Genomic DNA, 14,320 nt, shown 5'->3' with positions numbered 1-14,320 from the left:
AACTATAAATCAACGCATTGGGTCCACAGTCATCTTGATAACAACAGCTTCTTAAACTAAGCAGGACTTCGAGGTGCGCCAGCCGCTCTGCTAACAGACCGACATGCTTACATTACCTGAGTTACTTCCATAACGTTTGGAATTTGCTTGCAGAGGTAGCAGAGCTGCGAGGAGCCTGAAGCAATCTCTCGTTTGGAGAAGTAGTCTCAAGGCAACAAAATGACTTGGAAACATTGCTCTGTGCAATATTTTATACAAAATATATTCATAGTCTTACCATTTTATTTCAACGTATGCGCGACAGGTAGGATGCACCCTGTGTTAATTATTTCAGAGAATGCTCTAGGGAAATTGTAAGCTTTTATAACAAAGGGGGAAGATTTTTCAAAGAGAATTGTGAATGCGTATCTATATGTCAAATCTATACATCTATGTCTAACTATATTTAAGCTAGGACTGATAGTAGCAGAGCGTATTATTCCTGGAATTTACTTGGTAGTGTTAGGTTTACGGTTGGACTTGATGATCTTAAAGGTCTTTTGCAACCTAAATGGTTCGATGACCCTACACCTAGCGTGCGTACGCTACAGAATTCAAGGCAGAACGTAACTGAGATACTTTCTAGTAACCGCATATTATTCTGGGAATGAAAAGGAGAGAGGACAAAAAGTCCAAAATAGTTATGTCAGCGGGGCTGTGCGAGGGCCGCCGAGGGAGGGGTCTCGTCTCACTCGTGCGTTGCAGGGAGGTGAATCTTTGTATCCCCCAAAGGTGCGAGTCCTGCCCAGCGGAGCCGCTAATTAAATGAGCCACAGTAATGACCCAGAGGAACAATGTAACAGAGTTTTATTATCAATCTATGGGCTAAGCATCAACAACTGGCATCTGTGCGGATACTGGGTAAAACACTGGCCACAAACAACTGGTACAACCGACAACTGGGCAAACTGATCTGGCAAAGGCAACAACCGGTTTTGTAAGGCATGAGTTTCTTAAGAGGAAACGAGAAGAGGGACAGAAGAAAGAGAAGGAGAGGAGAGGATGGAACAGGTACCACCACCCTTGGATCCCACGATGTCGTCACAGGAACAGCATCTTCGTCCGCAGGTCTTGGTCTGCGGGTCTTGGTCTTGGTCTTGGTCCACAGGTCTTGGTCTGCAGGTCTTGGTCTTGGTCCGCAGGTCTTGGTCCGCAGGTCTTGGTCTTGGTCTGCAGGTCTTGGTCTTGGTACACAGGTCTTGGTCCGCAGGTGGTGGGTTGACAGCAGCGTGGCCACATGGTGCCTTTATCCTGTTCTGCCCTCAGGGCCCACCCTCGGGGGGGTAACGTGCCCTCCAGGGTCCCAGGTGTCCGGCTCATGCCCAAAGCAGCTGCTGGAGAGTTACCAGAGGTGGAAGGAGGCAGCCCACCACCCCACCTCCACAGCACCCACAGCGACCAGGAGTTGTTTGAGACAACACAGGGTACGTATGGCTCCTCAGCAGTGTCTGACACCACCCCCTGAGACAAAACAGGGTATTTGCGGCCTTTCAGCAGTCTCTGACACCACCCCGTGGCTCTGCTTCAAACTTCACTGGTCTTGGAGACGGCACCCCTGCACCATCACTGGAAGAGGGATCGTCTGGATCTCTGTGGAAGACTCCATCTCGAATACTCTTCCTGCAGGTGCAAGTAATTGGCCACAGCGAGAGAATTTCATTGCCCAAGCAGCACCCATATGCTCTCCACTGAGGTCCTGAACAACTTTAATTTGTCCAAAATCATAAGGTCCCTTGAATTTCATCTTCTAAGGTGGTGATACAAACATAGCGGACAGAAGGAGAAAAGAGAGAAGCAGCAGAGGAGAACAAGCGATTTATCCTGCATTTAACAACACCTATTCTGATCATTAACAACAAAAATTCAACCAGTAAGATAAGCCCAACCCGGATCAACCCCTTTCCCCACCCCGTGGGTCCCAATGACTTCAGGAGGGAGGTAAACCACGAGTTAGGAGAGAGTCTGTCAAACCAGTCTTTGGGCTGGAGCGATTGGAACAGTTTGGCGATTTGATCAGCGACTTTGTTCATTTTAGCACAGGCTTGTTCTATTGAGGTAGTAGCGTTGCGTATAGTTACGCGACATTCTCCATCGGTTCAATTCAACGTGCCACGCACACTTTGCTCCTTTAGTAACGACATATCAAGAGCTAAATGGTTTTTGTAATGTCATCTTTGATACGTGTTGAACCTGCAAATTTAGTGCTCCGAAAGTATATATGGTCCAATTCGACAACACGTGGACTTGCCAAGTTATATTTCCTAATACAAATTGGTGCCTCCGCAAAGTCCGCTGCACATGAAGTGAGTCCCTTTTCTCAGTCCCCACGCGATTAGGAAGTTGTCTACACCAAGGGAGAATGACTTCTAGAGTAACTAGCTTCATAACAGCCTGGTTGTTTAAAAGGATGGGAAAAGGGGTCTAGCGGAATATTAGAGCAGTAACGAGAAGTGGTGGCTTCACCAATGCCGTGGGTTCCTGGTGAGGAGCAATTTCCACTATGGATATAAGCTGCTGTTCGGCCCCTTTCGGGGTCTAGACGTGCCCGCAGCCCCAATGTGAGTGTGGCTGTGCGAGGGCCGCTGAGGGAGGTTTGAGGCCAGGCACGCGTTTTAGGGGCTGGCACCTTTGGCCTGGGAGCAGGGGCTCGACGTTTCCAGTTTGGAGGATGGACGCAAATTATGGTCGCGAGTGACGTGAGGTGATACGTTGAGGCCTTGCTCGGCTAGGCGAGCCCGCAGCCCCAATGCGAGTGGGGCTGTGCGAGGGCCGCTGAGGGAGGTTTGAGGCCAGGCACGCGTTTTAGGGCTGGCACCTTTGGCCTGGGAGCAGGGGCTGGACGTTTCCAGTTTGGAGGCTGGACGCTGATTTTGGGCTGGTTCTGGCTGTGCCAGGGTGTCCCCGGGGTGCTGGGGAGGGGGAGACCGAGACTTCGCCTGCCGCTGCTCTCAGCTGCCGGGGGGTTCCTCGCGGCAGATCCCCTGGGCGCACCAGGATGTCCAGCACGTGGGAATTTGCAGCTTTTTCCTGGGTTTCTCTCCTGTCATGCCCTGGCTTGGGTGCTGTGGGGGGAGACACTGCGCCAGGCGGCAGTGGGTGCCGGGGAAGGGACGCGGAGCTGCACCCGGGGGGCGGGATGCACCCCGAGCCCCCCTGATCCTACCACAGCCCTGATTCTCCTCCAGCTGGGACCGACCCCCAGACGGATGCGGGGGGTCCAGAGTGGTGGTTACACCTCAGGGTGCAGCCTGTGGGGGTGGGTGCTGCTCGTGGGTGGGACAGCATCTGGCACCGGTGTCCTGGGGGGCTTGGGGTGACGTGGGTCTGGAGCCCCCCAAGCATCCTGGGGGACTTGGGGTGACGTGGTGCCGTCTGCAGCAGGTCGAGGTGCCGCAGGAGGTGCTGGAGAAGCTGGGGAGCAGGGAGCTGCCAGTGGTGGAGAAGAGGCTGAGCTGGGTGCCCTCGGTACAGCTGGGCAGGGGGGCAGTGGGTGCTCAGCCCTCAGTACTCAGGGAGGGGGCACACCAAACCCTGCAGCCAGCACCGGGGCTGGACCCTTCGGGTGCCAGTCGCAGGGGTCCAGCCCCGGGACTGAGGGGTGCCGTCCCGCAGTGTGAGGCCGGGGAGCCGTGCACGGTGCGGAAGGGGGCACGCATCGGGAAGCTCTGCAGCTGCCCCCGTGGCACCACCCGCAACTTGTTCATCCTCAAGTGAGGGACCGGGGACATCGGGGACGCCCGGGATGCTGCCACCCACCAGGATGCTGCTGGCCCAGGCGGTGCCCTGTGCGGTGGAGGGGGAGCCGTGGACCCTCAGCCCCCGCCCCGCACCGGGACACCCCTGGACGTGCCTGCACAGCACCCTGGCACCCTTGGGTGCCCTGAGCCGTGGGCATCCAGGGCCACGTTAAACAACTTGGATCCATACCTGCTGCCTGCTCTTTGGGGGCTCTGGGGGGTCAGCACCCCTCTGCCGCTGGCTCCGGGCTGGGCATGGGTCCTGGGGGGCCAGGCAGGGTGGGCAGGGCCGGGTCCCATCCTGCTGCGGGTCCACGTGGGGCACCTGAGGCTGGGGTGGGATGTGTGGTGGGACAGCGGGAGGGTGGGTGCTGCTGGGGTGGGCTGGGGGCCAAGGGCTGGGCCCGGGGGGGGGGTCTCGTAGTCCCGGTACCGTTCAGTCCTGATCCGCTGGAAGCAGTTTGGGCAGCGAGGCCGTGGGCGGGGGGACGCGCGGGGGCTGCACTGCCCGGCCCGGCCCCATCCTGCCCCGTCCCGCATCACCCTGCACCGCACCCCGCTGCACCGCACAACCCGTGTGCGACACAGAGTTACACCGCACAGCCCCGCCCTTGCACTGCCTGTCCCTTGCACTGCACCGTGCCACGCAGCCCCCCATCCCGGCACTGCACCGCACTGCACCGCACCGCACCGCACTGCACTGCACTGCACCGCACCCCCCCAGCTCCGCACTGCACGGTCCCAGCCCCACGCTGCCTCCCATCACTGCATCACCCTGCAACGCCCACCCCCAGCTCCGCGCTGGCCTGCGCATCCCTTGCACTGCACTGCACTGCACTGCACTGCACTGCACTGCACTGCACTGCACTGCACTGCACTGCACTGCACTGCACTGCGCGGGCAACCGGACCCCACCCCCGGCGGCCCCACCCCGCCATTGCCCCTTTAAGACCTCTCCGCCCGCCTCCGCTCCCTCCCGTCCCTCTCCGTGCAGCGATCTCCCATTGGCCATCGGTGACATCAGTGGGCGGGACTTGGCGGCGGTGACGCAGCGGGGGCGGGGCCCAGCGCGGCGCGGCGCGGCGGGCGGGGGGCGCCGAAGATGGCGGCGGCGGCGGCGCGGGCCGCGGGGGCTGCGGAGGGCGCGGGCCGGGTGGCGGCGGCGGCGGCGGCGGTTCCGGTTCCTCCTCCTCCTCCTCCTCCCGGCCCCGCCGCGGGACCGCGCCGCTACTCGCTGCTGGCCATCGTGGGCGGTGGCTGCCACCGGCCCGGCCTGCTGGCCGCCGCGCTGCAGCAGCTGGAGCGAGGTGAGCCCGCGGCTCCCGGGGCGGGGGCGGTGGCCGCGGTGGTCCCGGCGCAGCCCCGGTGCGGGCCCGGCCCTCCCTCGCGCGTGATGCCCCGGGCTGTGCCCCCTCCTCCCGCCCCCCCCCCCCCGGCTCTGAGCCCTCCCGGTCCCCGGGGTCCGACCGCTCCTGCCCCGCACCCCCCGGGGCCTGACCCGCCCCCCCCCCCCGGGCCCTCCCGGTCTGCCCTCTCCTGCCCCGGGTCTCCAGGGTCCGGACCCCCAGCATCTGCCCCCTCTCCTGCGGCGGACCCTCAGGACCTGCCCCCTCCCCCGGGCTCTGTCCCCGGGCTCTGGGGCGGCGGGTGGACCCGTCCCCTCCCTTTGTCACCCGGGGGGGTGGGGTCCCCTCCTTTGTCCCCTGCCCCGTGGGGGCTGGGGGGGGGCCGCGCTGGGGGACCCCCTTCACCCCCTTCGCCCATCTCTCCCCCTCGGCCTTCCCGGAGCTGGGGGGGGGTCTCAGGCCGTGGCATCAGAGCACCCCTGCACTGGGGCAGATCCCCCAAATCACGGCAGGGGACGCGCAGACGTGTCACCAGGACTGCCCCGTTGTCCCCCTCCTTCGTGGGACCCCCTGTGAGGGCAGGACCGCGCCTCGCCGGCCCCGTGCAGCGAAACTGCCCCCAAACCAGCCCCAACCCTCGCCCAGCGCCTTGTGCAAAATTTGTGCAACCCCCCGCGGCCGCCCTGCGCCGAGGCCCGGCCGTCTTACGCCATCGCCCGCCGGTTTGCCGGGGCCGTTAGCGGGGAGCGGTTGCGGCCACGGTTGCGGCCACGGTGGTCGGCCACCGCGGTGGGGGGCTGGCAGCTCCCCGTGAATCCCTCTGTGGGGTCCCGAAGGGGTTCTGGGTGTTTTGGGGCTACACCTCGGGGTTCCCAACCCCGCTCTGGGAACACCTGCACCGGCGGTAGCACCGTGTGCGCCAAATCCTCCGGCACCGTTAATTCCTCTAATCGCCGCCTTTGAAGAGGTGCCGGTAAGGTGCGCCCGTCGCCCCGGGGGCTGAGGTTTTGGGTTGGCAAACCTGGTGCTGCCGTGAGTCACCGCGCAAGGTGCTCGCTTGCCGGGCGGCCGGGCGGTGCGTCGGCCTCGTGCTGGGGTCCGACTGGATTTTGGGACCCACTGGGGTGTCCCCAAAGCCACCGGGCTGGCACGGTTGTGTCTTAGGGTGAGGTAGGAGTTGGGGGGGGACAATCTTCATTGTGCTGCTTCTTGGCTAAACCGGTGGCGTTTGGGTGCTGCGGTGTGGGGACGAGGTGCCAGTGGGTGCTAACGGGGCTGAGCCCCTCCCTCCTTCTTATTTTTGTCATCCCCTCCCCCCCCCAAAAAAAAAAAAAAAAAAGGAATCCGCTCTTGGGATATCGATCTCTCCTCCTGCAACCTGGACGAGCAGCTGAAGCTTTTCGTGTCCCGGCACTCGGCCACTTTTTCCAGTATCGTGAAAGGTAAAAATGGGGAAACCGCCCCCACACACACAAATCCAGCCGGGGGGGGGGGGGTGGCAGGGAGGGGGGGCCGGTGGGGAGGGACTCGCACGGATGTGCGAGTCCCTCCCCACCGGCCCCCCCTCCCTGCCACCCCCCCCCCGGCCATTGTGGGAACGGACTTTGGCTTTGTGACCCCCTCACATCCAAGCCCCGTGATCCTCCCCCACCACCACGTGAGAAACCGCTTCCTTCCCTCACCCCGGGGCGGGATGCGATTTCCCTGCAGAAAGTAGGGAAAAGAGATGATTGAGCTGGGAATGCCGGTGCCGCTCTGGTACCTCTGTCCCCACTGTGTCCCCTTGTCATGCCGGTGGGTCACTCCCTGGCTGGGGGAGGGCCCATGGGAGGTGGTAGGGTCTCCAGGGGGGGGTTGCAGCCCCGAGATCCCCCTGGGAGCACCCAGGGCTTGCCACGGTGCTCAGGGGGGACAGGAGGGGCTCCCCCAGCCTGTCTCCCACCTCTTTCCTCCCCTCCCTGCTGCAGGAAGGATGCGGGAAACGTGTCCTTCGGCTAAGCGGATCCGTTGGCCCCCGCCGTGTCCGGGAGTGGGACAGTGGCTGTCCCTCTTCCATAGGGGAAGTGTGCAGGGGTTGGCCCTGCCGTCGTGTCCCCCCAAACCATTTCCCCCACCCAACCCCCTTGGGATGAGGCCAAACTGGGGTGCAGCCCCATTGTTTTGGGCAAGGTGGGTATCAGCCCTCGCTCCCCACAGGTCAGCGGACCCTCCACCACCGGGGAGATGTGCTGGAGACCCTCGTGCTGCTCAACCCTTCCGACAAGTCCCTGTGCGACGAGGTAAGTCGGGGGGACGGAGGATGCAGCTGAGATCCCTTCAGAGCAGGGGGGTGCCGTGGGACGGAGCCTGGTGGCATCATCATGTCCCCTTCTTTCCTCGTGTCCCCGCCGTCCCCAGCTGCGAAACCTCATCACGGACGTGTCGCAGCACAAGCTGCTGGTGTTCGCCGGGCCCTGCGTGGAGGAGACGGGGGAGCTGATGCTGCAGACGGGCTGCTTCTCCCTGCGGGATTTCATCCAGATCTTCACAGACAAGGAGGTGCGGTGCCGGGGAGGGGAGCTTAGCTGGGGGACCCCCGGGGAGGAGCTGACTGCTCTCCGCCTCCCCCAGCTCCGGTGCGTGGAGGGGGCCGTGGGCCAGTGCTGCTGGAGTGACTGTCTGCTCACGTTCTCTGGCATCTCGGCGGGGGGAGCCGGGCACGGCAGCGGCACGAGCAGGAGGCTGGTCCAGCCACAGGCAGCCACGTCCCTCCCGCTGCCGGGCTGGGGAAGGGGCAGTGGGGCTGGCAGGGGGGTCGGCCACATCCTGGCCCTGAGCCGCAGCTGGGGGTGGGTGCAAATGGGGGACCGGCCCCCCTCCTCGGGCATTGTGCCAGCAGCGGGTATGGGGAGCGGGAAGGGTATGAGCCCCCAGGGAAGGGGTGCCCTGTGCCTCCCGAGGGAGGGGGGGCTGAGGCAGGGCACCCCCTGGGTGCCCCATCCCTGGCCCTGGGTGCCCCATCCCGCCTGAAGCTCTGGCTGTCCTCATCCCCTCACAGGTAGGGGAGATCCTGAGCTCCGCAGACCCCTCGGTCAAGGCCAGGCTGACCATCAGCTGCCCCGACTTTGGGGAGTGGAGGGACTCTGGCTTGGACCATCACAACCTCCAGGACTTCATTGAGCTGCGCTACAACCCGGGCTGCATCCTGCCAGAGATGGAGGGGCTGGAGGAGTTCATGGAGTACCTCTCGGAGTCGCTGGAGCCCCAGTCCCCCTTTGACCTCCTCGAGCCCCCCACCACGGTCGGCTTCCTCAAGCTCTCCAAGCCCTGCTGCTATATCTTCCCGGGTGGGAGAGGGGACTCGGCTTTCTTTGCCGTCAATGGCTTCAACGTCCTGGTGAACGGAGGCTCCAACCCTAAGTCATCCTTCTGGAAGCTGGTCCGGCACCTGGACCGCATCGACTCCATCCTGGTGACGCACGCGGGCACGGACAGCCTGCCCGGCGTTAACAGCCTGCTGCAGAGGAAGCTGGCCGAGCTGGAGGAGGATCCGTCGCAGGGCAACGGGGACTGGGCGAAGAACCTCATCTCTCCGGAGCTGGGTGTCGTCTTCCTCAACGCCTCCGAGAAGCTGAAGGACATCGAGGGTAACTCGCGGGTGCTGAAGAGCTGCGATGAGGCTGCCCTGACCCTGCACTACCTGGAGAAGCTGGGTATCCGTCCCAACCCGCTGGCCCGGGACAGTGGACCCCGCGCAGAGCCCACCGTCCTCTTCCAGAAGATGGGAGTGGGCCGGTTGGACATGTACATCCTGAACCCCGTGAAGGGCACCAAGGAGCTGGAGTTTCTCCTGCAGCAATGGTCGGGCAACAGCTACCCCAAGGAGCAGGACTTGCCCCTGCAGTGCCTGACCTCCGTCTGCGCCCTGCTCGTCTGGCACCCCGTCAGCCCCTCCGAGAAGATCATCCGGGTCCTCTTCCCCGGTTGCACCCCCCAGGGCCGCATCCTGGAGGGGTTGGAGAAGGTGAAGCACCTGGAGTTCCTCAAGCACCCCGTGGTCACCAAGAATGACTTGAAGGGACCGTCAGTGCCCCAACCTGAGAAGCTGCTTAAGCAGAGGAGGGCGGAGAGCAAGGAGAGCCTGAAATCGGCTTCCAAGCTCAGCTTGGTGGACGCTGGGGCACCGGCGCCGAAGGAGAAGGCTCCATCAAAGGTGGAGAGAAAGGAGGTGAAGGCAGGGACCAAGGAGAAGCCAAAATCCCTGGGGGAGACGGCCCGAGCGGGATCAGAAGAGGAGAAAGCCAAGGATGCTCGGGCCAAGCTGGAGTCTTCGATGGAGAAGCTGAAGGTGGACGCAAAGCCGAAGCCGAGCAAGGAGAAAGTGGCGCCCAAGAAGGAGCCCGTTCCCCGGAAAGAGGAGAAGAAGCCGCCAAAGAAGGACGAGGGGCCCGAGGCGAAGGGGGAGGCCAAGAAGGAGGCGAAGGTGGTGAAGAAAGAGGTGAAGGCTGAGACGCTGCGGAAGGATGCGAAGGAGAGCAAGGCAGAGGGCAAGGCTCCTGCCAAGACCCTGGCCCGGAAAACGCCGGTCCCAGAGACCCGCAAACCCCTGGCCAAGGCCGGCAGCATCAAGAAACCCCCCCTCAAGAAGGAGCCGGAGAAGCCCAAGGCCAAAGCCCCCCGGGAGGCAGGCGGCAGGAAGGAGCCAGGGGCATCGGACGGCTCCAAGTCCTCCTCCCCCGAGGACATGGTGCTGGAGGCCGAGCGGGGCCGGGGGGCTGCCTCGCCGGGGACCAGCGGCAGGAGGAAGAAGGAGGAATCGACGGACGAGGGCATCACCACGGCTGAGAGTGAGCTGGAGCCCTCGCCGCTGGAGAACGGGGCAGCTGGGGGGCAGGGGGACTCATCCTGCCTGGAGAACGGCCTGGAGGACCCCGACAGCCCCCAGCGCTTCCGTTACCTGGAGAGCAGCCCTTTGAGAGCCGTCTGCCCACCCTCGCCCCTCGCCAAGACCCCCAAGAGCGACCGCAGCGTCAACTTTGACCTGACGCCCACCGGGATGCTCAATCATGGCCCCGAGGGCGGCGAGGACGCCTGCGGCAGCTCCGAGGAGAAGACCCTGGAGATGATGTCTCCGGCCAGCTCGGGGCCGGCCAGTGCTGGGCACACTCCCTTCCACCAGTCTCCGGTGGACGATGGCACGGAGGAGCCGGGCACCGGCTCCAACCGTCAGCCAAACCCTTGGCCACCGGCCGGGGGCAAAGCCTCACAGGATGGCTCTGGCTCCTCGCAGGAGAAGCAGGCCGGCTGTCTCTCCCTCAGCCCCTTCAAGGACGACGTCCCCGACGTGTCCCCCACCATCACCACCCCCTCGCTGCCGGCTGAGGTGGGCTCCCCGCACTCCACCGAGGTGGACGAGTCGCTCTCGGTTTCCTTCGAGCAGGTGCTGCCACCCGTCAGCGAGTCCCCACCGGAGGAGGGCAGGCGGTCTCGGGGGACCGGGGGGACACCGGAGCCGGAGGCCACCAAGGGCGGGTTGTCGCTGCCGCTGCGGCCGTGCCACCACCCGCCGCGGGCTGACGGCGACGCGGTGCCACGGCCCGGCCGCCGTTCCGACTCTCCCCATGACGTGGACCTCTGTTTGGTGTCACCCTGCGAGTTCGAGCATCCCAAATCAGAGCAGTCGCCCTCGGCCGCCGCCAGCCCCCGGGAGCTGTCGGACAGTGACCCGTCGCAGGAGCTGGTGCAGCGCCGCGGCCGCCCCCGCCAGCCGGCGGGCGAGACGCCCCCCACCTCCGTCAGCGAGTCGCTGCCCACCCTCTCCGACTCTGACATCCCGCCGGCCACCGAGGACTGCCCCTCCATCCTGGCCGACGGGATGGAGTCAGATGAGGACTCGGAGCATCCCAGCCACGGCATGGCCAGGGCGCGCGACCCGCTGCCGGCCCCCATGAAGGACCCCTGCCCCCTCCCCGCCCAGCCCGGTATCTGCATGGTGGACCCCGAGGCGCTGCCGACCGAGCAGCCCCGTGCCGGGAAGAAGGAGACCCCCGGCAAAGTGAAGAGGACCCCGTCCCGCGTGGGCTCGGCGCCCGCCGCCCCAAGAGCCGAGCCCCCCCGGCACCCTGCCCTGGCTCCCAAGGCCAGGGGTCCCGCCAGCTCAGCCCGTGACGCCGGGGACAAGGCCAGGCTGCCCCTCGGGGACAAGAAGGGTCCCTCCGGCGGGGACACCCGCACCCCAGGGACCACCCGCGGCACTGGAGCCCGGCCGCCAGTGGGAACCGGCAGGGCGTCACCAGCAGGTACGGGGCTGGGGGGGGACACACGTGGGTGCTCCCGGCTCCCAGAGCAGCTCGGAGGCTCCGCTGGTGCCGTGCAGTGGGTTTGGGGGGTGCGGGGGCTGCGGCTCACAGCTCTCGTACCCCCCCATCCTGGCAGGCGCACGGGCTGCAGCCCCCCCGGGCCCCCCCGTCTATGTGGACCTGGCTTACCTGCCCGGCTCCTGGAGCGCCCGGACGGTGGACGAGGAGTTTTTCCGGCGCGTCCGTTCCCTCTGCTACGTGGTCAGCGGCGACGACCACCTCAAGGAAGGCGTCCTGCGCTCCCTCCTCGACGCCCTGCTCGCCGCCAAGCACCAGTGGGGCACCGACATCCAGGTGAGCCCCCCCCGCCAGAGTGGTGGGCTCAGCCCCCTCCCGGTGCCGGGGCGGGGGGGTCTGGGTGTGACGCAGCGCGGTGGGTGTCTCCGCAGGTGACCTTGATCCCCACCTTCGACTCGCTGGTGATGCACGAGTGGTACCAGGAGACTCACGACCGGCAGCAGGAGCTGGGCATCACGGTGCTGGGCAGCAACAGCACCGTGGCCATGCAGGATGAGACCTTCCCCGCCTGTAAGGTGGAGTTCTGAGGCGGCGGGGGGGGCCCCACGGTGTGGGCTTCACCCCCACCCGCCTCCATGAGCTCCCCCCCCCCCCCCCTCCGCACCCGGTGACTCGGGGGCTGGTGCAGCCCCCGGCCGCTGTGGCTTGTAGGGGAGGGAGAGGGGGGGCTGCTGGGGGGAGATGTGGTCGTTACCCCCCACCCCCCGCCCCAAGACTAGCGGGGGCTCCCAGGGGACCCCGAGCCCACGGCACCCACACGCACCGCACCGTCACACACCGCGTGGTTCCCGCATGCCCGCACCGAGCCGTACACTCCTCGCTCTGCACCCGCTGCTGCCCCGGGGTGGGTGAGGGACCAGTCGGGGATGGGGTGACTCTGCCTTTGCGGGGGGCAGGATCCGTGTCGTCCCCCCCCTGCATCCAGCAGCGGTACTGAGCTGTTTCCCGGCGGGCAGCGAGCCCCAGCCGTGCTCGACTTTACAGGGTAAATTTTATTGTTTGCTGTTCCTACCCCCTCCCTGGACAAGCCACTACTGCCAACCCCCCCGGGACCCGCAGCCCCAGCCCCTGGCGGGGGGGGGGGACACGGACAGGTCCCCTTCCGGGGGGCTCTGGGCTGGGAACGACGTCACCCATCCCCAGGGGGGGGTTTCCATCCCTGGGGGAGCAGCACCGGGGCTCGGGGGGGGCTGCGGCAGCTGCTCCTCTGGCACTACAGCCACGGGTTTCGTCCCCAGCCCCAGTCGGACCCCGTGGCCGCCAAGAGCGGCTGTGTGTCCCCGTGTCACCCCCCCCCCTTCACGTGCAGCAGCTGAGGGGCAGGGGGGGTCTGTCCTCTCCCATGGGCTGAGACCTGGCAGCTCGCTGCACTGATGGCTCTTTCCCTCCCTGACAGCAGGGGCTGTGGGGCCTGATCCTGCACCCCAGCTGGGTGGGGGGGGGCTGAGGAAGGCTGCTCCCCCCTCATCCCCCCCCCCAAGCCCTTGAGTTGCTGGAAGGCTGTTAAGAAACCAAATGTCACGTGCAATTTTTAAGGGGTTTTGTGAGCAGAGAGCGGGGGGGGGGGGGCTGGGCCAGGAAGGGGGGGCAGGATCTGGCCCCCCACTCCCCCCCCCCCAGCCCCTGGCTGGGGCAAACACTAACCCATTTTGTAGGAGGCTCCTCGCTGGCTCTTTTTGTAATGACTTTTTAAGAAAAAAGGAGGAAAAAAAAAAAAAAAAAAAAGGTGTGAACTGAACAAACCAAACCCGGTTCGGCCGGAGGTTTATTTATCTGCGGCCCCCCCGGCCCCAGCACCGCCTGGCAGCCGCGGGGGCTTTTACCTTCGATTGTATCGTCCTACGTGTTCGGGGAGGGGGGACTGAATGTTTCACCTTTAGTGCTTTATATATTTTTTTCTTAGCTGGGACCTGGTTTGGAGGTTGGGGGGGGTGAGGGGGGGCCGTGACACACCCCCCCCCCCCCCCCAGGCCCTTGCCCACGGACGCCGGCACGCTCCCCGTCTTGCACGCCACGTTCCCGTTTGGCAAATGTGTTGAAAATGAGCATTAAAGAGAGGATAGCTCCGGGCTGCTCCCTGCCTCTTGTGTTTGCGGGGGTCCCTCGGTCCTTGGGGCAGGGGGTTGGGGGGGGGGCCGGGTGCCACCGTGGGGTCCTGGGATGGTGCCGGGCGGTTTGGGGGTGCTGGGGATGGGTTTGGGGGTGAAGGGTGGGTTGGGCTCAGCTCTGGAGCGGGGAGGGTGTGCTGTGGGGCCGCATCCTGCGCTGGGTGAGGGGTTGTGGGGCTGGGGGGGGGGGGGGTCCGAGGCATCGCCCTGGGGGGGGGGGTTGGAGAGTGAGCGGGGCTGGTGCGCCAGCGCGGCGGAGGATGGATGCGGGGTTGCCATGACAACTGCATCCCCATCCCCACCGCCCCCGGCCCGCAGAGGAGGGGGCCGCGGCCGCTCCGCTCTGCCCCCGCACGCTCGGCACGGGGTGGGGGGGGTCCTGAGGGGGTTGGAGCCGCCTCAGTGCTGGGGAGGGGGGTCCCGTCCCCCTGGGCCCCAGCTGTGGGGCTGAGCCCCCACCCTGCGTGGTCAGCCCGAGCCTGGCAGGACCGGGGAGCTGAAACGCCCCCACATCCCCCCCCACCCTAAAACCTCCCCGTCCCCAGGAGCTCGCCAGGCCCTTTGCTCTGGCGGTGGGGCCGTGGCAGCATCGTGGGGAGGGGGGCTCCTCGGGTGCTGCGGGGGGGTCACCTCCAGGGCCAGGCCTGGGGGGGCCGGGGCTGTTCCCGGTGCCGCGGCAGTCACTGTCCCACCGAGCCCCCGGCACCGCAGGACGAGGCTTTTTGCCGGCGCGG

General features: G+C 65.2%; 1 protein-coding gene across 1 annotated transcript; it reads left to right on the top strand.

Annotated features, from left to right (window-relative positions):
* The first annotated feature begins 4,839 nt into the window (after positions 1 to 4,839).
* MAP1S (microtubule associated protein 1S) lies at positions 4,840 to 13,545 on the top strand. The gene is made up of 7 exons (XM_075776742.1): positions 4,840 to 5,083; positions 6,463 to 6,564; positions 7,319 to 7,401; positions 7,520 to 7,660; positions 8,160 to 11,400; positions 11,537 to 11,754; positions 11,850 to 13,545. The coding sequence occupies exons 1-7, from the start codon at positions 4,879 to 4,881 to the stop codon at positions 12,003 to 12,005; spliced, it is 4,146 nt and encodes a 1,381-aa protein (XP_075632857.1). The 5' UTR covers positions 4,840 to 4,878; the 3' UTR covers positions 12,006 to 13,545.
* The last annotated feature ends 775 nt before the right edge of the window (positions 13,546 to 14,320 follow it).

Source organism: Balearica regulorum, chromosome 26 (genome assembly GCF_011004875.1).
Source record: "Balearica regulorum gibbericeps isolate bBalReg1 chromosome 26, bBalReg1.pri, whole genome shotgun sequence".
NCBI lineage: Eukaryota > Metazoa > Chordata > Aves > Gruiformes > Gruidae > Balearica > Balearica regulorum.
This window is presented reverse-complemented; position numbering and strand designations above follow the sequence as displayed.